Source organism: Salmo salar, chromosome ssa12 (assembly GCF_905237065.1).
Source record: "Salmo salar chromosome ssa12, Ssal_v3.1, whole genome shotgun sequence".
Taxonomy (NCBI): domain Eukaryota; kingdom Metazoa; phylum Chordata; class Actinopteri; order Salmoniformes; family Salmonidae; genus Salmo; species Salmo salar.
In genome coordinates, this window is record NC_059453.1 from 17834728 (window position 1) to 17853462 (window position 18735).

Here is an 18735-nt window from a genome sequence, read left to right on the forward strand (position 1 = left end):
GAATGTTACCTATAGATCTAGGTTAGTGCAGGACATTACACCTGGCTCTGTGGAATGTTACCTATAGATCTAGGTTGCCTATAGAATGGAAGGAGCTCATCTTGTTTAAACAGAAATAGCAGGACAAAGTGACGGTTGCTGGGTAGGTTGTCTTTCTCTTTATTTCTCTCTCTATCTGGAAGAAACAGATTGAAAAACATCCTTAGAGCATATAAACAAACTCTTATTCCTGACATTTCTTTTTATTTCCTGCTGTATTTAATTCATGTCAAAGGGTGCGTCCAAAAATGGCAACCCATTCCCTATACAGTGCACTACTTTTAACCAGGACCCATAGGGCTCTGGTCAACAGCAGTGCACTATGTAGTGAATAGGGTGTGATATGGGACATAATCAAACCCCCTATGGCCATTACAGGAGGCCTTGGGGTAGTCCTACAGTCCTACGTTGACATATCTCCTCACATAGCTCGAGCAACCTTGGACACTTTAGACAAACAGGAACAGAGGAAGTCTCATCACATTGAGCCACAGTATTTTCCCTTCTTTACAACAATCTGTTTCTTTTTATTTGTCTGTTTATTTCTGTATTTTATTTGTACAGGTGATCCCATTGAGATGAAAGGTTTGTTGAGGAGAGGTCTGTCCCAAGAATATAGCAAGGCAGCATGACCACTGATAGGTGAAAGGACTGGATTGGTTATTGCTTTCAACTATCAAGTCCTCTTAGATTTAAGGCCAGGAAGGGAAGGAAGCTATGCATGTATGAAACAGTCACAGTAGGTTGATGTTGCCCCTAACAACTGATACAGGGTCACATATTTTCTCAACTCCCTAATGGTTAAGGTTAGGACTGGGTGTAGTCACCTGATCCTAGATCTGTGGTTAGAGCCAACCATATAATAAGAATGAGTAGAAAGGTAATACACATTCAAGTCAATGAAGCCATAATGTTCTACGCATTCTATTCTATGATGCCAACTTCAACCTGGAGCAGGCCCAGTCCCTTGTCTTCTACTCAGTCCCGCCCCCTGTCCCCTTCAGAGCCAGCCATTGGTGGAGAAGTCCAGTCTGAGCTGCTGTGATTCGGCCTCTGAGAGCGGTTGAAGAGGAGAGCGACAGGTGCCACCGTGGTAACCAAACCACTCCATCGCCTGCTTGAGAGCGGGAACGCCAAACTTCCTGGTCACCTAATAACAACAAAGAGAGGAGTGGATGTGGTGGGGGGGTGATGTTATGCCAAGAACTTAACCCTGTTCTTATGTCACATTTACTGGTTGTAGGGTAATGTAGCTTTGTGTTCTGACGCTATCGTACCTGTCAAGTCCCCCATTGAAGGGTAATGTAGCTTGACTCACAGCTCTGTGACAAAATTATGCAGGGTTATTTAGGGCTATGTAGGTTCACTCAAAGCTGTGCTGGACTCTATGTCACTCCTATGTAGGGCTATGTCACTGTTATGTCACTTTCATGTAGGACTATGTAGCTTGACTTACAGCAGTGTTTGGCTCAATGTCACATATAGCTACAGTGCATTCGGAAAGTATTCAGAACCCTTGACTTTTCACACATTTTGTTACGTTACAGCCTTATTCTAAAATTGATGACATTTGTTTTTTTCATCCATCTACACACAACACCCCATAATGATAAAGCAAAACGTTTTTTTTTAGAAATGTATGCAAATGTATAAAAAATAAATAATGAAATGTCACACTTGCATAAGTATTCAGACCCTTTACTCAGTACTTTGTTGAAGCACCTTTGGCAGCGATTACAGCCTCGAGTCTTCTTGGGTATGACGGTACAAGCTTGGCACACCTGTATTTGGGGAGTTTCTCTCATTCTTCTCTGCAGATCCTCCCAAGTTCTGTCAGGTTGGATGGGGAGCGTCACTGCACAGCTATTTTCAGGTCTCTCCAGAGATGTTTCATTGGGTTCAAGTCCGGGCTCTGGCCCGGCCACTCAAGGACATTCAGAGACTTGTCCTAAAGCCACTCCTGTGTTGTCTTGGCTGTCTGCTTAGGGTCGTTGTTCTTTTGGAAGGTGAACCGTTGCCCTTGTCTGAAGTCCTGAGCACTCTGGAGCAGGTTTTCATCTTTCCCTCGATCCTGACTAGTTTCCCAGCCCCTGCCTCTGAAAAACATCCCCACAGCATGATCCTGCCACCACCATGCTTCACCGTAGGGATGGTGCCAGGTTTCCTCCAGACGTGACACTTGGCATTCATGCCAAAGAGTTCAATCTTGGTTTCATCAGACCAGAGAATCTTGTTTCTCATGGTCAGAGTCCTTTTGGTGCCCTTTGGCAAACTCCAAGCAGGCTGTCATGTGCCTTTTACTGAGGAGTGGCTTCTGTCTGGCTACTACTATAAAGGCCTGATGGTTGTAGTGCTGCAGAGATGGTTGTCCTTCTGGAAGGTTCTTCCATCTCCACAGAGAAACTCTGGAGCTCTGTCAGACCAAGGCAGACCAAGGCTCTTCTCCCCCGATTGCTCAGTTTGGCTGGAAGGCCAGCTCAAGGAAGAATCTTAAGTGGTTCCAAACTTCTTCCATTTAAGAATGATGGAGGCCTCTGTGTTCTTGGGGACCTTCAATGCTGCAGAAATGTTTTGTTACCCTTCCCTAGATCGGTGCCTCGACACAATCCCGTCTCGGAGCTCTACGGACAATTCCTTCAACCACATGGCTTGGTTTGTGCTCTGACATGCACTGTCAACTGTGGGACCTTATATAGACAGGTGTGTGCCTTTCCAAATCATATCCAATCAATTGAATTTACCACAGGTGGAGTCCAATCAAGTTGTAGAAACATCTCAAAGATGATGAATGGAAACAGGATGCAGCTGAGCTCAATTTCAAGTCTCATAGCAAAGGGTCTGAATATTTATGTAAATAAGGTATTTCTGTTTTTTTATTTCCAACAAATTTGCAAACATTTCTAAAAACCTGTTTTTGTTTCTTTGTCATTATGGGGTATTGTATAAAGATTGATGAGGAAAACATTACATGTAATCCATCACATAACTAAATGTGGAAAATGTCAAGAGGTCTAAATACTTTCTGAATGCACTGTATGTAGGGATATGAAGCTTCACTCACAGTAGTGTTGAGCTCTATGTCTTTGCCATCTCTATGTCACTCTTATGCTACTTAGAGCTCTGGAGCTGTCATGAAGTCACAATGTCAACTCTTATGTAGGGTTACATAGGGTTTATGTAGCTTGACTTACAGCAGTGTTGGGCTCTATGAGGCGCTGCTGCAGAGCACTGGCTTCTTCCCACCGTCCCGACACACACAGCTGCTCCAGCTCACACACCTCACGACCCAGCACGTTGGCAAGCGCACACACACCGCCCACACAACCTGCAACACCCACACACACACACACACACACTTTTAAAGGGACTACTTGTCAGTATTATTGATCTGAAACACAGCTTTAACACTCACACGTGACCTGCTCCTTCATATTCCTACTATTTGACTGACAGCTTATGGAAGCATATCTAACTGTAATGATTGGCAGATGGGCCCTGGGCCCGTGCGCGTGTGTGTGACTGACATCCCATATGATTTCCTCAAATATGCATTTTGATTGACAGCCATATGACACACCCCTTCCTTCAGCATCTTGAGGTAGATGAAGGAGCTGTGGATCTCAACATCACACACACACACACACACACGTACTGTACACAGACAGTACAGACACACAGTACAGACACACCCACCAAATCCCAGTCACATGATATTAGTCATCCTGTACTCCTCCTCTCTGCAGATCATCTATATTACTGCTCCTTATAGGACACATCACTACACTGTACTATATTACTGCTCCCTATAGGTCACATCACTACACTCTGTACTATATTACTGCTCCCTATAGGTCACATCACTACACACTGTACTATATTACTGCTCCCTATAGGTCACATCACTACACTCTGTACTATATTACTGCTCCCTATAGGTCACATCACTACACTCTGTACTATATTACTGCTCCTTATAGGACACATCACTACACTGTACTATATTACTGCTCCTTATAGGACACATCACTGCACTCTGTACTATATTACTGCTCCTTATAGGACACATCACCTACACTCTGTACTATATTACTGCTCCTTATAGGACACATCACTGCACTCTGTACTATATTACTGCTCCTTATAGGACACATCACTGCACTCTGTACTATATTACTGCTCCTTATAGGACACATCACTACACTCTGTACTATATTACTGCTCCTTATAGGACACATCACTATACTGTACTATATTACTGCTCCTTATAGGACACATCACTACACTCTGTACTATATTACTGCTCCTTATAGGACACATCACTACACTCTGTACTATATTACTGCTCCTTATAGGACACATCACTGCACTCTGTACTATATTACTGCTCCTTATAGGACACATCACTACACTCTGTACTATATTACTGCTCCTTATAGGTCACATCACTACACTCTGTACTATATTACTGCTCCTTATAGGACACATCACTACACTCTGTACTATATTACTGCTCCTTATAGGACACATCACTACACTCTGTACTATATTACTGCTCCTTATAGGACACATCACTACACTCTGTACTATATTACTGCTCCTTATAGGACACATCACTACACTGTACTATATTACTGCTCCTTATAGGACACATCACTACACTCTGTACTATATTACTGCTCCTTATAGGACACATCACTACACTCTGTACTATATTACTGCTCCTTATAGGACACATCACTGCACTCTGTACTATATTACTGCTCCTTATAGGACACGTCACTACACTCTGTACTATATTACTGCTCCTTATAGGACACATCACTACACTCTGTACTATATTACTGCTCCTCATAGGACACATCACTACACTCTGTACTATATTACTGCTCCTTATAGGACACATCACTACACTCTGTACTATATTACTGCTCCTTATAGGACACATCACTACACTCTGTACTATATTACTGCTCCTTATAGGACACATCACTACACTCTGTACTATATTACTGCTCCTTATAGGACACATCACATCACTGCACTCTGTACTATATTACTGCTCCTTATAGGACACATCACTGCACTCTGTACTATATTACTGCTCCTTATAGGACACATCACTACACTCTGTACTATATTACTGCTCCTTATAGGACACATCACTACACTGCACTCTGTACTATATTACTGCTCCTTATAGGACACATCACTGCAGTCTCTACTCCGCTGTAAACTAGTCATCTCTGTATACCTGTCGCAAGACCCACTGGTTGATGCTTATTTATAAAACCCTCTTAGGCCTCACTCCCCCCTATCTGAGATATCTACTGCTGCCCTCATCCTCCCCATACAAACACCCGTTCTGCCAGTCACATTCTGTTAAAGGTCCCCAAAGCACACACATCCCTGGGTCGCTCTCTTTTCAGTTCGCTGCAGCTAGTGACTGGAACGAGCTGCAACAAACTCTCAAACTGGACAGTTTTATATCCATCTCGTCATTCAAAGACTCAATCATGGACACTCTTACTGACAGTTGTGGCTGCTTTGCGTGACGTATTGTTGTCTCTACCTTCTTGCCCTTTGTGCTGTTGTCTGTGCCCAATAATGTTTGTACCCCGTTTTGTGCTGCTACCATGTGTGCTGCAGCCATGTTGTGTTGCTACCATGCTGTGTTGTCGTCATGTTGTGTTGCTACCATGCTGTGTTGTCATGTGTTGCTGCCATGCTATGTTGTCGTCATGTTGTGTTGCTACCATGCTGTGTTGTCATGCTATGTTGTCGTTTTAGGTCTCTCTTTATGTAGTGTTGTGTTGTCTCTCTTGTCGTGATGTGTGTTTTGTCCTATATTTTTATTTAATTAATTTTTTATTTTTAAATCCCAGCCCTCGTGACCGCAGGTGGCCTTTTGCCTATTGGTAGGCCGTCATTGTAAATAAGAACGTGTTCTTAACTGACTTGCCTAGTTAAATAAAATAATCTATATTACTGCAGCATACACCCAATCAGATTATTATCACATTTCACCTGTGTAAATGTGAGCTGAGAGAGAGAGAGAGAGAGAGAGAGAGAGAGAGAGAGAGAGAGAGAGAGAGAGACAGCTCTGTAGGACAGATACAGATACAGAGACAGTATAATCTGACAGAGAGAACGACTCATTAGTCGGAGGTTCATACTCTATATAGCTCTATTCTCTCTATCCCCTAAGGTTTTCACATATTCATACATGTCTGCAGTACAAAGTTGGGTGGTACTAGCTAGCATAGGAGAGAAGTGCTGTTTGGTACCCTACACCCTGTGATATAACGCTAAGTGATTACCAGAGAGGGAATTGAGATGGTCAATGTCAGTTCCAAGTTCTAGGTTCTACGTTTGTGGTTCTTAAACTCTACATTCTATGTTGTAGGTTCTAGATTCTAAGCTATAGGGTCTGTGTGCTAGGTTCTAAGTTCTTACCCACGGAATACGCCGCCATGAGGAACCCAGCGGAACCCGCCAGAACCTGAAAATCCTGCGGCTTCGTTTTGTGAACGATCAGAGCGATCCTGGTGATCTGAGGAACGACAGGAGAAAAACCCAGGGATGTAAAAGGAGAGAAAAACAGTGGTATGCGTCCCTATAGGCCCTGATCAACTGTAGTGCACTTTATAGGGAATAGGGTGGCATTTGGGATGCCGACAGCATGTTCTCCCCATCACCCCTCCCTGCTGTCAGGATGAGGACTGTTGTCAGGAGGAGCAGTAGGCCAGTAGTACCAAACAACTCTCATCACTAAATAACGACTGAAAAGTAAACAGAGAGAAAGAGAGAATGGAACGAGAGTTTTGACAGGTGAGAAGAGATACTTCAAAAGAGGAGATGAAGGGAGTTTTCCATGCAATATTCATCCCTCCCTATTATTCTCTTGTCAGTCAAGACATGAACCACCGTTTCCAAATAAACTTGAAATGCTGTGATGTTCAAAGGATACATAAAACACACACACACACACAGTGGGAAAACCCACAGGGAAAACCTGAAAACCTTTTTAGCAACCATCAGTCAGTCAAATCACTTGAAACAAGACAGCACGGTCGGTAACTGATCCATCAATCAAATAAATAGATTGTGTGTGTGTGTGTGTGTGTGTGAGGACTCACGTCTCCTCCGCTGTCCTTGAGTCCCAGTATGTTAGGGTGTTGGGCCAGTCTCACCACAGCATCAACAGGAAGGTCCAGACCTGTGTTAGCCGGGACATTGTACAGAACTACTGGTACTGGACTACTGTCTGCCACCTACAGGGGGAGACAGAGAGACAACACCGGGACCAAACACAACCCCCCGGTCCAGGCCATAGAATCAGAATAATTATGTATCTATTGCATTCTATTTCTATGGTCCAGACTGCATGGGTTCAGAACAGAACAGAACTATGACATATATATTATGACATGTGGTATATATTATGACATGTGGTATATATTAAGACATATGGTATATATTAAGACATATGGTATATATTAAGACATATGGTATATATTAAGACATGTGGTATATATTAAGACATGTGGTATATATTAAGACATGTGGTATATATTAAGATATATTGTATATATTAAGACATATGGTATATATTAAGACATATGGTATATATTAAGACATGTGGTATATATTAAGATATATTGTATAGATTAAGACATATGGTATATATTAAGATATATTGTATAGATTAAGACATATGGTATATTTTGTAATGACCCTGGGTTTATAAGCGCGGATATTGACTGCCACTGGAGCATGCTTTTGCAGCACAGTCGATAGAAAGCTGGACTTCGGGCTAGAAGGTTGAGGGTTTGAGACCTGTTCCCTGCTGTTTCATTACAATATTAAGACATATGATATACACTACCGTTCAAAAGTTTGGGGTCACTTGGAAGTGTCCTTGTTTTTAAAAGAAAAGCACATTTTCTGTCCATTAAAATAACATCAAATTGATCAGAAATAGACATTGTTAATGTTGTAAATGACTATTGTAGCTGGAAACGGCTGATTTTTTTATGGAATATCTACATAGGCGTACAGAGGCCCATTATCAGCAACCATCAGTCCTGTGTTCCAGTGGCACGTTGTGTTAGCTAATCCAAGTTTATCATTTTAAAAGGCTAATTGATCATTAGAAAACCCTTTTGCAATTATGTTAGCACAGCTGAAAACTGTTGTCCTGATTAAAGAAGCAATAAAAATGGCCTTCTTTAGACTAGTTGAGTATCTGGAGCATCAGCATTTGTGGGTTTGATTACAGGCTCAAAATGGCCAGAAACGAAAAACTTTCTTCGGAAACTCTTCAGTATATTCTTGTTCTGAGAAATGATGGCTATTCCATGTGAGAAATTCCCAAGAAACTGAAGATCTCGTACAACGTTGTGTACTACTCCCTTCACAGAACAGAGCAAACTGGCTCTAACCAGAATAGAAAGAGGAGTGGGAGGCACAACTGTGCACAACTGAGCAAGAGGACAAGTACATTAGAGTGTCTAGTTTGAGAAACAGACGCCTCACAAGTCTTCAACTGGCAGCTTCATTAAAAAGAACCCGCAAAACACCAGTCTCAAAGTCAACAGTGAAGAGGCGACTCCGGGATGCTGGCTTTCTAGGCAGAGTTCCTCTGTCCAGTGTCTATGTTCTTTAGCCCATCTTAATCTTTTATTTTATTTGGCCAGTCTGAGATATGGCTTTTTCTTTACAACTCTGCCTAGAAGGCCAGCATCCCAGAGTCACCTCTTCACTGTTGACATTGAGACTGGTGTTTTGTGGGTACCTTTTAATGAAGCTGCCAGTTGAGGACTTGCCAGGCGGCCCAACCTGTTGCATATACCCTAACTCTACGTGCAATGAACGCAAGAGAAGTGACACAAAGGCATTGATGTTTATGGTTAGGTACATTCGTGCAATGATTGTGCTTTTTTTCGCGAATGCGCTTTTGTTAATTCATCACCCGTTTGTGATTCGATGATAAATTAACAGGCACCGCATTGATTATATGCAACGCAGGACAAGCTAGTTAACCTAGTAATATCATCAACCATCTGTAGTTAACTAGTGATTAAGTGAAGATTGAGTGTTTTTTATAAGATAAGTTTAATGCTAGCTAGCAACTTACCTTGGCTCCTTGCTGCACTCACGTAACAGCTGGTCAGCCTGCCACACAGTTTCCTCGTGGAATGCAATGTAATCGGCCATAATCGGCATCCAAAAATGACATATACCAGTTGTTATGAAAACTTGAAATCGGCCCTAATTAATCGGCCATGCCTATTAATCGGTCGACCTCTAATAGAGAGGACAGCTGTTCTGTGTGAAGAAGAATAAGAAGACGAGAAGAAGAAGTAGTAGAAGTAATAGTAGGTGAAGTAGTAGAAGTAGTAGAAGTAGAGGAAGTAGTAGTGGAAGTAGTAGAAGTAGTAGAAGTAGAGGAAGTAGTAGTAGAAGTAGTAGAAGTAGAGGAAGTAGTAGTAGAAGTAGTAGAAGTAGAGGAAGTAGTAGTAGAAGTAGTAGAAGTAGAGGAAGTAGTAGTAGAAGTAGTAAAAGTAGTAGTAGAAGAAGTAGTAGAAGTAGTAGTAGAAGTAGAGGAAGTAGTAGTAGAAGTAGTAGAAGAAGTAGTAGAAGTAGTAGAAGTAGTGGTAGTAGTAGTAGAAGTAGTAAAAGTAGAGGAAGTAGTAGTAGAAGTAGTAGAAGTAGAGGAAGTAGTAGTAGAAGAAGTAGTAGTAGAAGTAGTAGTAGAAGTAGTAAAGTAGTAGTAAAAGTAGAAGTAGTAGTAGAAGTAGAAGAAGTAGAAGTAGTAGAAGTAGTAGAAGAAGTAGTAGTAGTAGAAGTAGTAGAAGTAGTAGAAGAAGTAGTAGTAGAAGTAGTAGAAGAAGTAGTAGAAGTAGTAGAACAAGTAGTAGTAGTAGAAGTAGTAGAAGTAGTAGAAGAAGTAGAAGTAGTAGAAGTAGTAGTAGAAGTAGTAGTAGAAGTAATAGAAGTAGAAGTAGAAGTAGTAGAAGTAGTAGAAGTAGAAGTAGTAATAGAAGTAGAAGTAGTAGTAGTAGTAGTAGAAGTAGTAGTAGAAGTAGAAGTAGTAGAAGTAATAGAAGTAGAAGTAATAGAAGTAGAGGAAGTAGTTGTAGAAGTAGTAGAAAAAGTAGTAGAAAATCAGCTGACCTGTGTGAAGTGGTGAACAAGCGCCCTGCTGTCCATCATGCCCTTGTAGAAGCATGGCGTTACCACGAGAACCAGGTCTGCCCCCGCCCCCGCCATCCTCTCTGTCATCACTACCGTAGCTTTGGTGGCTGAGGGGAAGGGGGGACAGGGGAGAGGGGGAGAAAGCGAGGGGGAGAGGGAGATCGGGGTGAGGGAAAGGTTAGAGAGGAGAGATAAGGGGGGAGACAGAGAGAGAGAGAAAGAGATAGAGAGGGAGGGAGGGAGGGAGGGATTAGAAGGAGTGAGGGACAGAAAGGAGAAGAAAAGATAAAGAGGGAGAGAGATGGGAGAGAAAGACAAGGGAGAAAAAGAAAAGGAGAGAGAAAGAGATTTATTCAGATCCATGTTTACAACACTATTCAATTCCATTAAAGGGCTTCATTGGCATGGGAAACATATAATTACATTGCCAAAGCAAGTGAAGTAGACAATAAACAAAAGGGAAATAAACGAGGGAAACATTATGCTCGAAAAGTTTTAAAAGAACATAAGACATTTCAAATGTTATATTACTGGCTATGTACTGTGTTATAACATCTCTATGTAGGCTAAGTGCACCATGTTAATGTCATGTTGTAACCTATACAATATAGGAAAGTGGCCATCCTTTTCAGTCATTAACACTGGGGCATTACAGGGGCATGATGTGGTAGCAATGACCATACAGCCCAATAAAATATTGTGTTATTGGGTTTATTGGACAACCATTATCAGCCAATAAAACCACATGATATTAAAACTCTATAGCTGGGCTGAGAGGTAAAGTGTCTCCTGAAATAGTCAAAATCACAGTATTCACACATGAACACATTTTTGCTGTAAAATTCAGTAGCCATTTTTCATATGGTTCCTATATGTGGTCATCGGTCAGTTACATTAATGAGAGTCAAATGGTCTCCTTCTCTGTCACACAGACTCACACAGGGCCTTACATTCACATCCGGATCCTGCCATGACCAGTTTGTCTGTGGGCAGTGCCAGTCTGACCCTTCTCACCACCTCTACCCTCTCCTCATCCGTCAGGTAGGGGTACTCTCCATTAGAGCCCTGCACCACCAGACCTGGAACACAGAACATCTTCATCATCATCATCATGTTTGCACCAATCAAGTCGTGAAAGATCAGCGCCTAGCCCTGAAACGTCAGTATACAGGAAAACGCGACTGACCGTGGGAATCTGCCAGAGGGCACCAAACACCCTCCGCTGGGGACTGTATCAATCTATTGTACCTTGCCTGCAAACGTGCACCTCTGCGCCTGAGTCGGACCTTGGCCCTGGGCCTGGCCCCTAACCAAATGAACTGGCTGACAGTCTGTCTATATGACAAACACGAGGCCACCGACACGACCTCCTCAACGCAATATACAGTATTAATTGTCACAATTAGGCTATAGGCTACTGTTAGGACACTTTCATCGGGAAACGCAAGATCTTTAGACTACATGGACTAATACGCATACAAAATAATTAGATGTATGATCCTCAGATCATGTTGTCTTCATTTTCATAATTCATTTCGATTTGCAAAGACGACAGTATAAAAACTTGAACCAGGATAAACCCGTCAGTCATTGCAGAAAATACTTTGTAAATTGTAATTACCTTTGAAAGGAATCTTTGCATACTTCTGCAGGTTTTCATCCAGTTTCTGATAGTCCACGTCCTCTTTCTGAGTGAACGGTGTGGCTATGGGCGGGTAGATCCCCCCGATGCCCACTCTCTGTCCAGCCGCAGCGCTTTGGGTTCGGCTCTGGGTCCTAGTTGGCTTCCACAGCACAGAGGCACCACATCTACACACTGCTGGACCGACAGTTCGGAGAGTTTTGACACCGAACATTGTGTAAAATGGAACCGCTGTATTTTGGCTACAGAAGCGGGTGCGTTGACAAAGTACGGTGGCCGACACCAACAGATGGTTGCACAGACTATGTCAGCCCAGTTAATATGCAACGACGCTCTCTAAATATTGACAAAAAGTTAAGGGGGTTTGACATTTTCCCAGCTTTGGAAATCAGGTGGCCTTCCTCAACGAGTCTAGTAATGCAGTACGTTACCCATGTTTATTCTATGCGCTACAGGTCGAGTTGTGCGCTCCCAAGAATATAGGCCTAAACTCTCCAAAGTGGCCGATCTCTATACACTTTCAGTTCAATATCACTATTAGGACATTCTCATTTGCACATTAGACATACCGGTGAATAAAATATTTGCATTTCAGTGGGGTGTAGGACCTAGGCAACTTTCAAGCTGGTTAGGCAGCAGCACAGGCTTGCTTCAGTTTTGGCAGAGAGGAAGAGGTAAAGAGAGGCCCAACTCGGCGGAAAATCGGTCTCCCTCCAGCAGGTTAAGTTTTTTCGCACACCAAGCAAGGAGTTTTTGTTTGGCGGTCAATGAGTGTCGAATTTGGTCAACAACAAACAATGAATGGCTTATTAACCTCACGTGTGCTACGTGAGGTTTATTTGATTGAATAGACATTTTGGAATAGTTAGGTTGTCAGAGTGTGCTGATATAAGTAGCACACGTGCCATCACCGTAATTTAGAGAAAAAGCACTTTATATCGCAGTTGTCTCGAGATGGCTATGCATATTCATGTTATGAGGCAAGTGGAATAGAGTCTCTCCATTGAGCACAGCGGTTGACGTCAACAACCCTCATCAAATATTCAAAATAGTATTAAAATAATGAGATGTATCCATCCACTAATCTAAAGAAAGGCGGGGGATAGACAGCGACTAACATTGTCAGGTCGGAGAGACAAGTATCTTGTCAGTATATCCATAATCTTTCGTTTCGGTGAAGATCCGCCCACGCCATGCAGGGACCACCAATAAAGAGCAAGACAGTTATAAAATATAGTTACTATTTTTGATGTTTACAAAAACAAACCTCAGAAAGTAGGCTACTTACCGGTATTAGAACATAAGAGTGATAATGTTTTTGATCAAATCTCGCATATCCATATCCATATGCAAATCATACCGTTTCTTTGGAACATGTGTGATTTAATTGATTATGAGGACAATGGATCATGAATCTATAGAATATGTGATATTACTACAGCTATGACCAGGGCTTCAATCAGTTATAGGTAAAGATGGATACATTATCATGAATTATTGTTAGCACATATATTATCATATGTTGTACAATAGCGCCGTCTTCTGGAGAGTATAACCGATATATTCCAATCATGATATTATGTCTACACACAAGACAACTCACAAGTGATCCACGTTGAAATCTCAATAGTCCTAATTCACAAAATTGTTTTGCTTTACATCAGATTACTTTGCATAATGTCTTTAAAAATATATATATTATTAATATTATCCTCAAACTAAACCAGGCACTGGTTCTAGGTATGCTCTTAGAAAAAAGGGGTTATTTGGGGTTCTCTATAGAACTTTTAGGGGTTCCATACGCGAAGCAAGCGATATAACCCTTTTTGGTTCTATATAGGACCTTTGTGTAGTCTGGAGGCATAATCACCATTCTGAGCATGGTCTGTGTGCCTGACAGACAGGTGAAAGAAGGAGTCCCGGCCTTGGCGCTGATCAGGGAGAGCTGTTTACTGAGCCAGGCTGTGCCTCGGCCAGCTCTACACAACAATATACTGCTCCTCAGCCTTTTGTTCATGTATGAGAGAGAGAGAGAGAGAGAGAGAGAGGGGAGAGAGACAGAGAGGGAGAGGGGGGGAGAGAGAGAGAGAGAGAGAGAGAGAGCGAGAGAGCGAGAGAAAGCGAAGGAGGGAGATAGGTAGGATAAAGAGAGAATTGGGAGAGAAACAGGCAGAGCGCGAGCGAGGAAGAGATGCAGAGTGGGAGACAGAGAGAGGGGGGAGGGAGAGAGATAATAGTTTCATAAAAGCCACATCCGATCCACGACATTCTTTAGCAGTAATTTTTGTTTCCATTCCGTCTGCCCACAATGTGTTGTTACGGGAATATAACAGAGAGACAGACAGACATACCAGTAGGATGACTATGCTGTTTACGTAATTATAAACCCACTGCACAAAAACATGGACATCTTTGGAATAATGTTTTTAGTAGGTGCAGTGCAGGCAATAGCATAGGCTGCTATTTGTCCGTGCGCAGAAACAGATTCAGATTGGGTGTGGAGAGTAGAATAGCTAGACAGAGTGGGGGGACTTTGATAAGGAATCTGATAATTAAGTCTTATTACATTTCCCACATTTCCCACTCGACAATTACTGGGGATGGGAAGCAATCTGGAATGGAAACTTCCCGTGTTCTATTTTTGTGTGCCTCAGTACGTGTGCCTTTTGGCATTTGTAGCCGGCATCTTCGTGCAAAATTGCATTACGTCACTACATCATTCTGGTGAATTCTCTCTCCCACCAAAAAAAATGACTTGCCTACAGGCGGCCAGCCAGCCACCCGCCCCGTTAGCTGCATGGTGTAGTAGAGTAGAGAAGCATCATCAGCATCAACAACAACACCGGGAAATGCAGCTGCTGTAAAGGAACTGGTCCCCCTCCCACCACCGGCAGATGGAGTGTGAGCGCGCCACCGCCACGTGACTCGGTCGGTTCGCATCTGTAGTGTGGCGGAGAATCTCACTCTGCATCATGGCTGCGGAAGATGCAGCTGCCCGGTCCCGAACCTCCCCCCTCTTCCCCAGGGTACCGCTCTCCCCAGCCCGGCTGCTGTTCCTCTCTCTCCTGTCCCTCTGCCTCATCCCCTCCCCGTCCCTCGCCCTGCTCGGTTTCCGTCCGGAGGAGACCGGGGGAGAGCTGTCCGTGGACGACGGGGTGCTGAAAGCCACGGAGGGAACCCGCTTCATGCTGCGGGTCTACTACGCCTCATCCCCACAGAGGCTCAACCGGACCGCTGGGGCCAGAGCCAACGCTGCTCCCTGGATAGCATTTATCGAGGAGCCGAGGCCGGGGAGAGAGGGGCAGGTCCACCCGAAGCGGAATATGTGCATGGATAAAAACGCCAGGAGCTCGGATATTGAGATCTTGGGCTCTTTCAAGTCCGCTTCGAGTCAGAACTCCGTGTTGGTGGAAGTACTGGCTAAGAACCTGCGCAGGGGAGAGAAGATGAAGTACTATTCTATGTGCGCCTTCGACGGGTCCAAATGGGAACACTACCGGACCCGGGATTTCTGGGTCGCCGTGGTGGAGCGCGGGGCCGAACCGGACCTCTGGCTTCAAGTGTTAGTATCGGTTCTGTTACTGGCCCTCTCGGCACTCTTCAGTGGCCTGAACCTCAGTCTGCTCGCGTTGGACCCGGTGGAGCTCCAGGTTCTGCAGAACAGCGGCACGGACAAGGAGCAGAAATACGCGAGGAAAATCGAGTCAGTGCGGAGGCACGGTAACTACGTCCTGTGCACTTTGCTGCTGGGCAACGCGCTGATCAACGCGGCGCTCGCAGTGTGGATGTGTCAGATCCTGGGGATGACCTGGTTGTCCACCATTATCTGCGCGTTTGGGATCTTTTTCATTGGGGAGATCCTGCCACACTCTGTTGCGTCGCGGCACGGCCTGGCCATTGCGTCCAAAACCATCTGGGTAACCCGTCTTCTCATGGTTCTCTCCTTCCCCATCTCCTACCCCATCAGTAAACTCCTAGACTTCATCCTCCACCAGGAGATCAGTAACTTTTATACGCGGGAAAAACTCCTTGAGATGCTGCGCGTGACCGACCCGTACCACGACCTGGTTAAAGAGGAGCTCAACATCATACAGGGCGCGCTCGAGCTCCGGACCAAGACCGTGGAAGATGTTCTGACTCCGCTAACCGACTGCTTCATGCTCACCTCGGAAGCGGTGCTGGACTTCAACACCATGTCGGAGATTATGCAGAGCGGCTACACGCGGATCCCGGTGTTCGAAAACTTGCGGTCGAACATTGTGGATATTCTGTTCGTGAAGGACTTGGCGTTCGTTGACCCGGATGACTGTACCCATCTGAAGACCATAACACAGTTCTATAAACACCCCATGCACTGTGTGTTCAACGACACCAAACTGGATGCCATGCTGGAGGAGTTCAAGAAGGGTAAGGAGAGGGAGGGGGAGTAAGATCACCCAAGAAACTCTAGAAAAGATAGTATGATTGTGTGTCTCCTCCCTCACTCTCTCTCTCTGTTTTACTCCCCCTCTCTCTCCCTTCTTGGTCGAGTCACTGGTTTAAGCTCCTATTGTTCATTTCATTTCCATAAACGACAACAGTTTACATGTTGGGCCAACCAGTGTCAATGTCGTCTTATAAAGTCACTTCAGTGAGATTCTCTCTGTGGAAACAACTGTTGTCTGACCATAAGAGGCGCTGTACCATAGTGTGACTAACAGGGATATCCCATCCCAGTGATAGTCTACTACAAAGGGAATAGAGTGCCATCTGGAATACATACTACGATATAGCCTATTCCTAATGGGCAGTTTATGATGATATGGGCAGGTAAGGTGGCTTGGTGGGTGTGTCTACTGTTGACCAATAGCAGGTAGCCATGTTGCCATGTGGTCTGTGTCTGTTTATGGGGGAAGAAGGCAGTGTCAGCGTTTCTCATGTTGTTGCATTGCAGAGGCTGTGCTAGAGAAACACATGAAGGACACCTTCAATAGATGTATGTGTTTACACTGTCTCAACCCAAATTCATAAAGCATCTCAGATGCTGCATCTCAAACTGATCTTGGGTCAGTTTCTCCGTTCAGATTACATAATGAATTAGATTACATGGACAAGAGGGACCTGATCCTAGATCAGCACTCAGTATAATCCACACAGACGAATAGATAACAAAACAGTGTGTGTGTGTGTGTGTGTGTGTGTGTATGTGTGTGTTTAAGAGAGAGAGAGTTTTGAATTGAATTGAGAGCACAAGTGTGATAGAGAGATAGAGGGATGAGAATGTCATGGTGACACAGAGAGAGACACAGAGAGAGACAGAGAGAGAGACAGAGAGACAGAGAGAGAGACAGAGAGAGAGACAGAGAGAGAGACATAAAAAGGCTGTTACCTTTAGAATGTCCTTTCCTGTCACCCCTCCCCTCTCTCTCTCCCTCCACCCCTCCATCGCTCCGCCCCCCAGAGAGAAGACATGAAATATTCAGAGAACACTTTCGCCCTCCCTCCCTCCCTCCCTCCCTCCCTCCCTCCCTCCCTCCCTCCCTCTTCATCTGTCCTCTGGTGCTGCATTCAACACAGCCACAGTGTGTGTGTGTGTGTTGAATGCAGAGGCACCAGGTGTGGGACCTGAGCTAAAGCCTAGAGGCACTAGGTGTGGGAGCTGAGCTAAAGCCTAGAGACACTAGGTGTGGGAGCTGAGCTAAAGCCTAGAGGCACTAGGTGTGGGAGCTGAGCTAAAGCCTAGAGACACTAGGTGTGGGAGCTGAGCTAAAGCCTAGAGACACTAGGTGTGGGAGCTGAGCTAAAGCCTAGAGACACTAGGTGTGGGAGCTGAGCTAAAGCCTAGAGGCACTAGGTGTGGGAGCTGAGCTAAAGCCTAGAGACACTAGGTGTGGGAGCTGAGCTAAAGCCTAGAGGCACTAGGTGTGGGAGCTGAGCTAAAGCCTAGAGACACTAGGTGTGGGAGCTGAGCTAAAGCCTAGAGACACTAGGTGTGGGAGCTGAGCTAAAGCCTAGAGACACTAGGTGTGGGAGCTGAGCTAAAGCCTAGAGACACTAGGTGTGGGAGCTGAGCTAAAGCCTAGAGGCACTAGGTGTGGGAGCTGAGCTAAAGCCTAGAGACACTAGGTGTGGGAGCTGAGCTAAAGCCTAGAGACACTAGGTGTGGGAGCTGAGCTAAAGCCTAGAGGCACTAGGTGTGGGAGCTGAGCTAAAGCCTAGAGACACTAGGTGTGGGAGCTGAGCTAAAGCCTAGAGACACTAGGTGTGGGAGCTGAGCTAAAGCCTAGAGACACTAGGTGTGGGAGCTGAGCTAAAGCCTAGAGACACTAGGTGTGGGAGCTGAGCTAAAGCCTAGAGACACTAGGTGTGGGAGCTGAGCTAAAGCCTAGAGACACTAGGTGTGGGAGCTGAGCTAAAGCCTAGAGACACTAGGTGTGGGAGCTGAGCTAAAGCCTAGAGACACTAGGTGTGGGAGCTGAGCTAAAGCCTAGAGACACTAGGTGTGGGAGCTGAGCTAAAGCCTAGAGACACTAGGTGTGGGAGCTGAGCTAAAGCCTAGAGGCACTAGGTGTGGGAGCTGAGCTAAAGCCTAGAGACACTAGGTGTGGGAGCTGAGCTAAAGCCTAGAGACACTAGGTGTGGGAGCGGTGAGTCTGCACCCTGCATTGAGTGAACACAACATTAAGAACACCTTCCTAATATTGAGTTGCATCTTGGGACACAGGCCAAGTATCCCTGAACTCAGCTCCCTAAAAGCCTCTGAGAGATGAAACGGTGGTCAGCATTCTACCAGATTATGGGTTAAGGAAGACGTGGATGCACAAAGGAGTTTGTGTGTGCGTGTGTGTATGTGTGTGTTAGGGCTGTGTGCTAGGGCT

The 18735-nt window shown here is 44.6% G+C and overlaps 2 protein-coding genes across 2 annotated transcripts in view; one reads left to right on the plus strand and one right to left on the minus strand.

Moving 5' to 3' along the window:
• Positions 1-135: 135 nt before the first annotated feature.
• Positions 136-12186, minus strand: LOC106591168 (4-hydroxy-2-oxoglutarate aldolase, mitochondrial). The gene is made up of 7 exons (XM_045690922.1): positions 11858-12186; positions 11187-11315; positions 10216-10343; positions 7176-7310; positions 6493-6589; positions 3231-3364; positions 136-1189 (listed from the first exon to the last, which is right to left on the minus strand). Exons 1-7 carry the CDS (start codon positions 12090-12092, stop codon positions 1040-1042), a joined length of 1008 nt encoding a protein of 335 aa, XP_045546878.1. The 5' UTR covers positions 12093-12186; the 3' UTR covers positions 136-1039.
• A 1809-nt stretch (positions 12187-13995) lies between these two features.
• LOC106591176 (metal transporter CNNM1) overlaps positions 13996-18735 on the plus strand; it is a 21427-nt gene continuing 16687 nt past the window's right edge. Inside the window, exon 1 of the mRNA XM_045690923.1 lies at positions 13996-16285. Within this exon, the coding sequence (XP_045546879.1) occupies positions 14851-16285 (1435 nt within the window). The 5' untranslated portion in view covers positions 13996-14850. The remainder of the gene's footprint in view (positions 16286-18735) is intronic.

What these genes read in the sequence shown, in the direction of transcription:
- LOC106591168 (XM_045690922.1), bottom strand. Translation starts at nt 12,092, where the DNA reads ATGTTCGGTGTCAAAACTCTCCGAACTGTCGGTCCAGCAGTGTGTAGA. An exon ending in GGCAGGATCCGGATGTGAAT is followed by an intron (nt 10,344 to 11,186) that starts GTAAGGCCCTGT and finishes CCTTCCCCTCAG; the next exon opens with CCACCAAAGCTACGGTAGTG. An exon ending in CATGGCGGCGTATTCCGTGG is followed by an intron (nt 3,365 to 6,492) that starts GTAAGAACTTAG and finishes TGGGTGTTGCAG; the next exon opens with GTTGTGTGGGCGGTGTGTGT.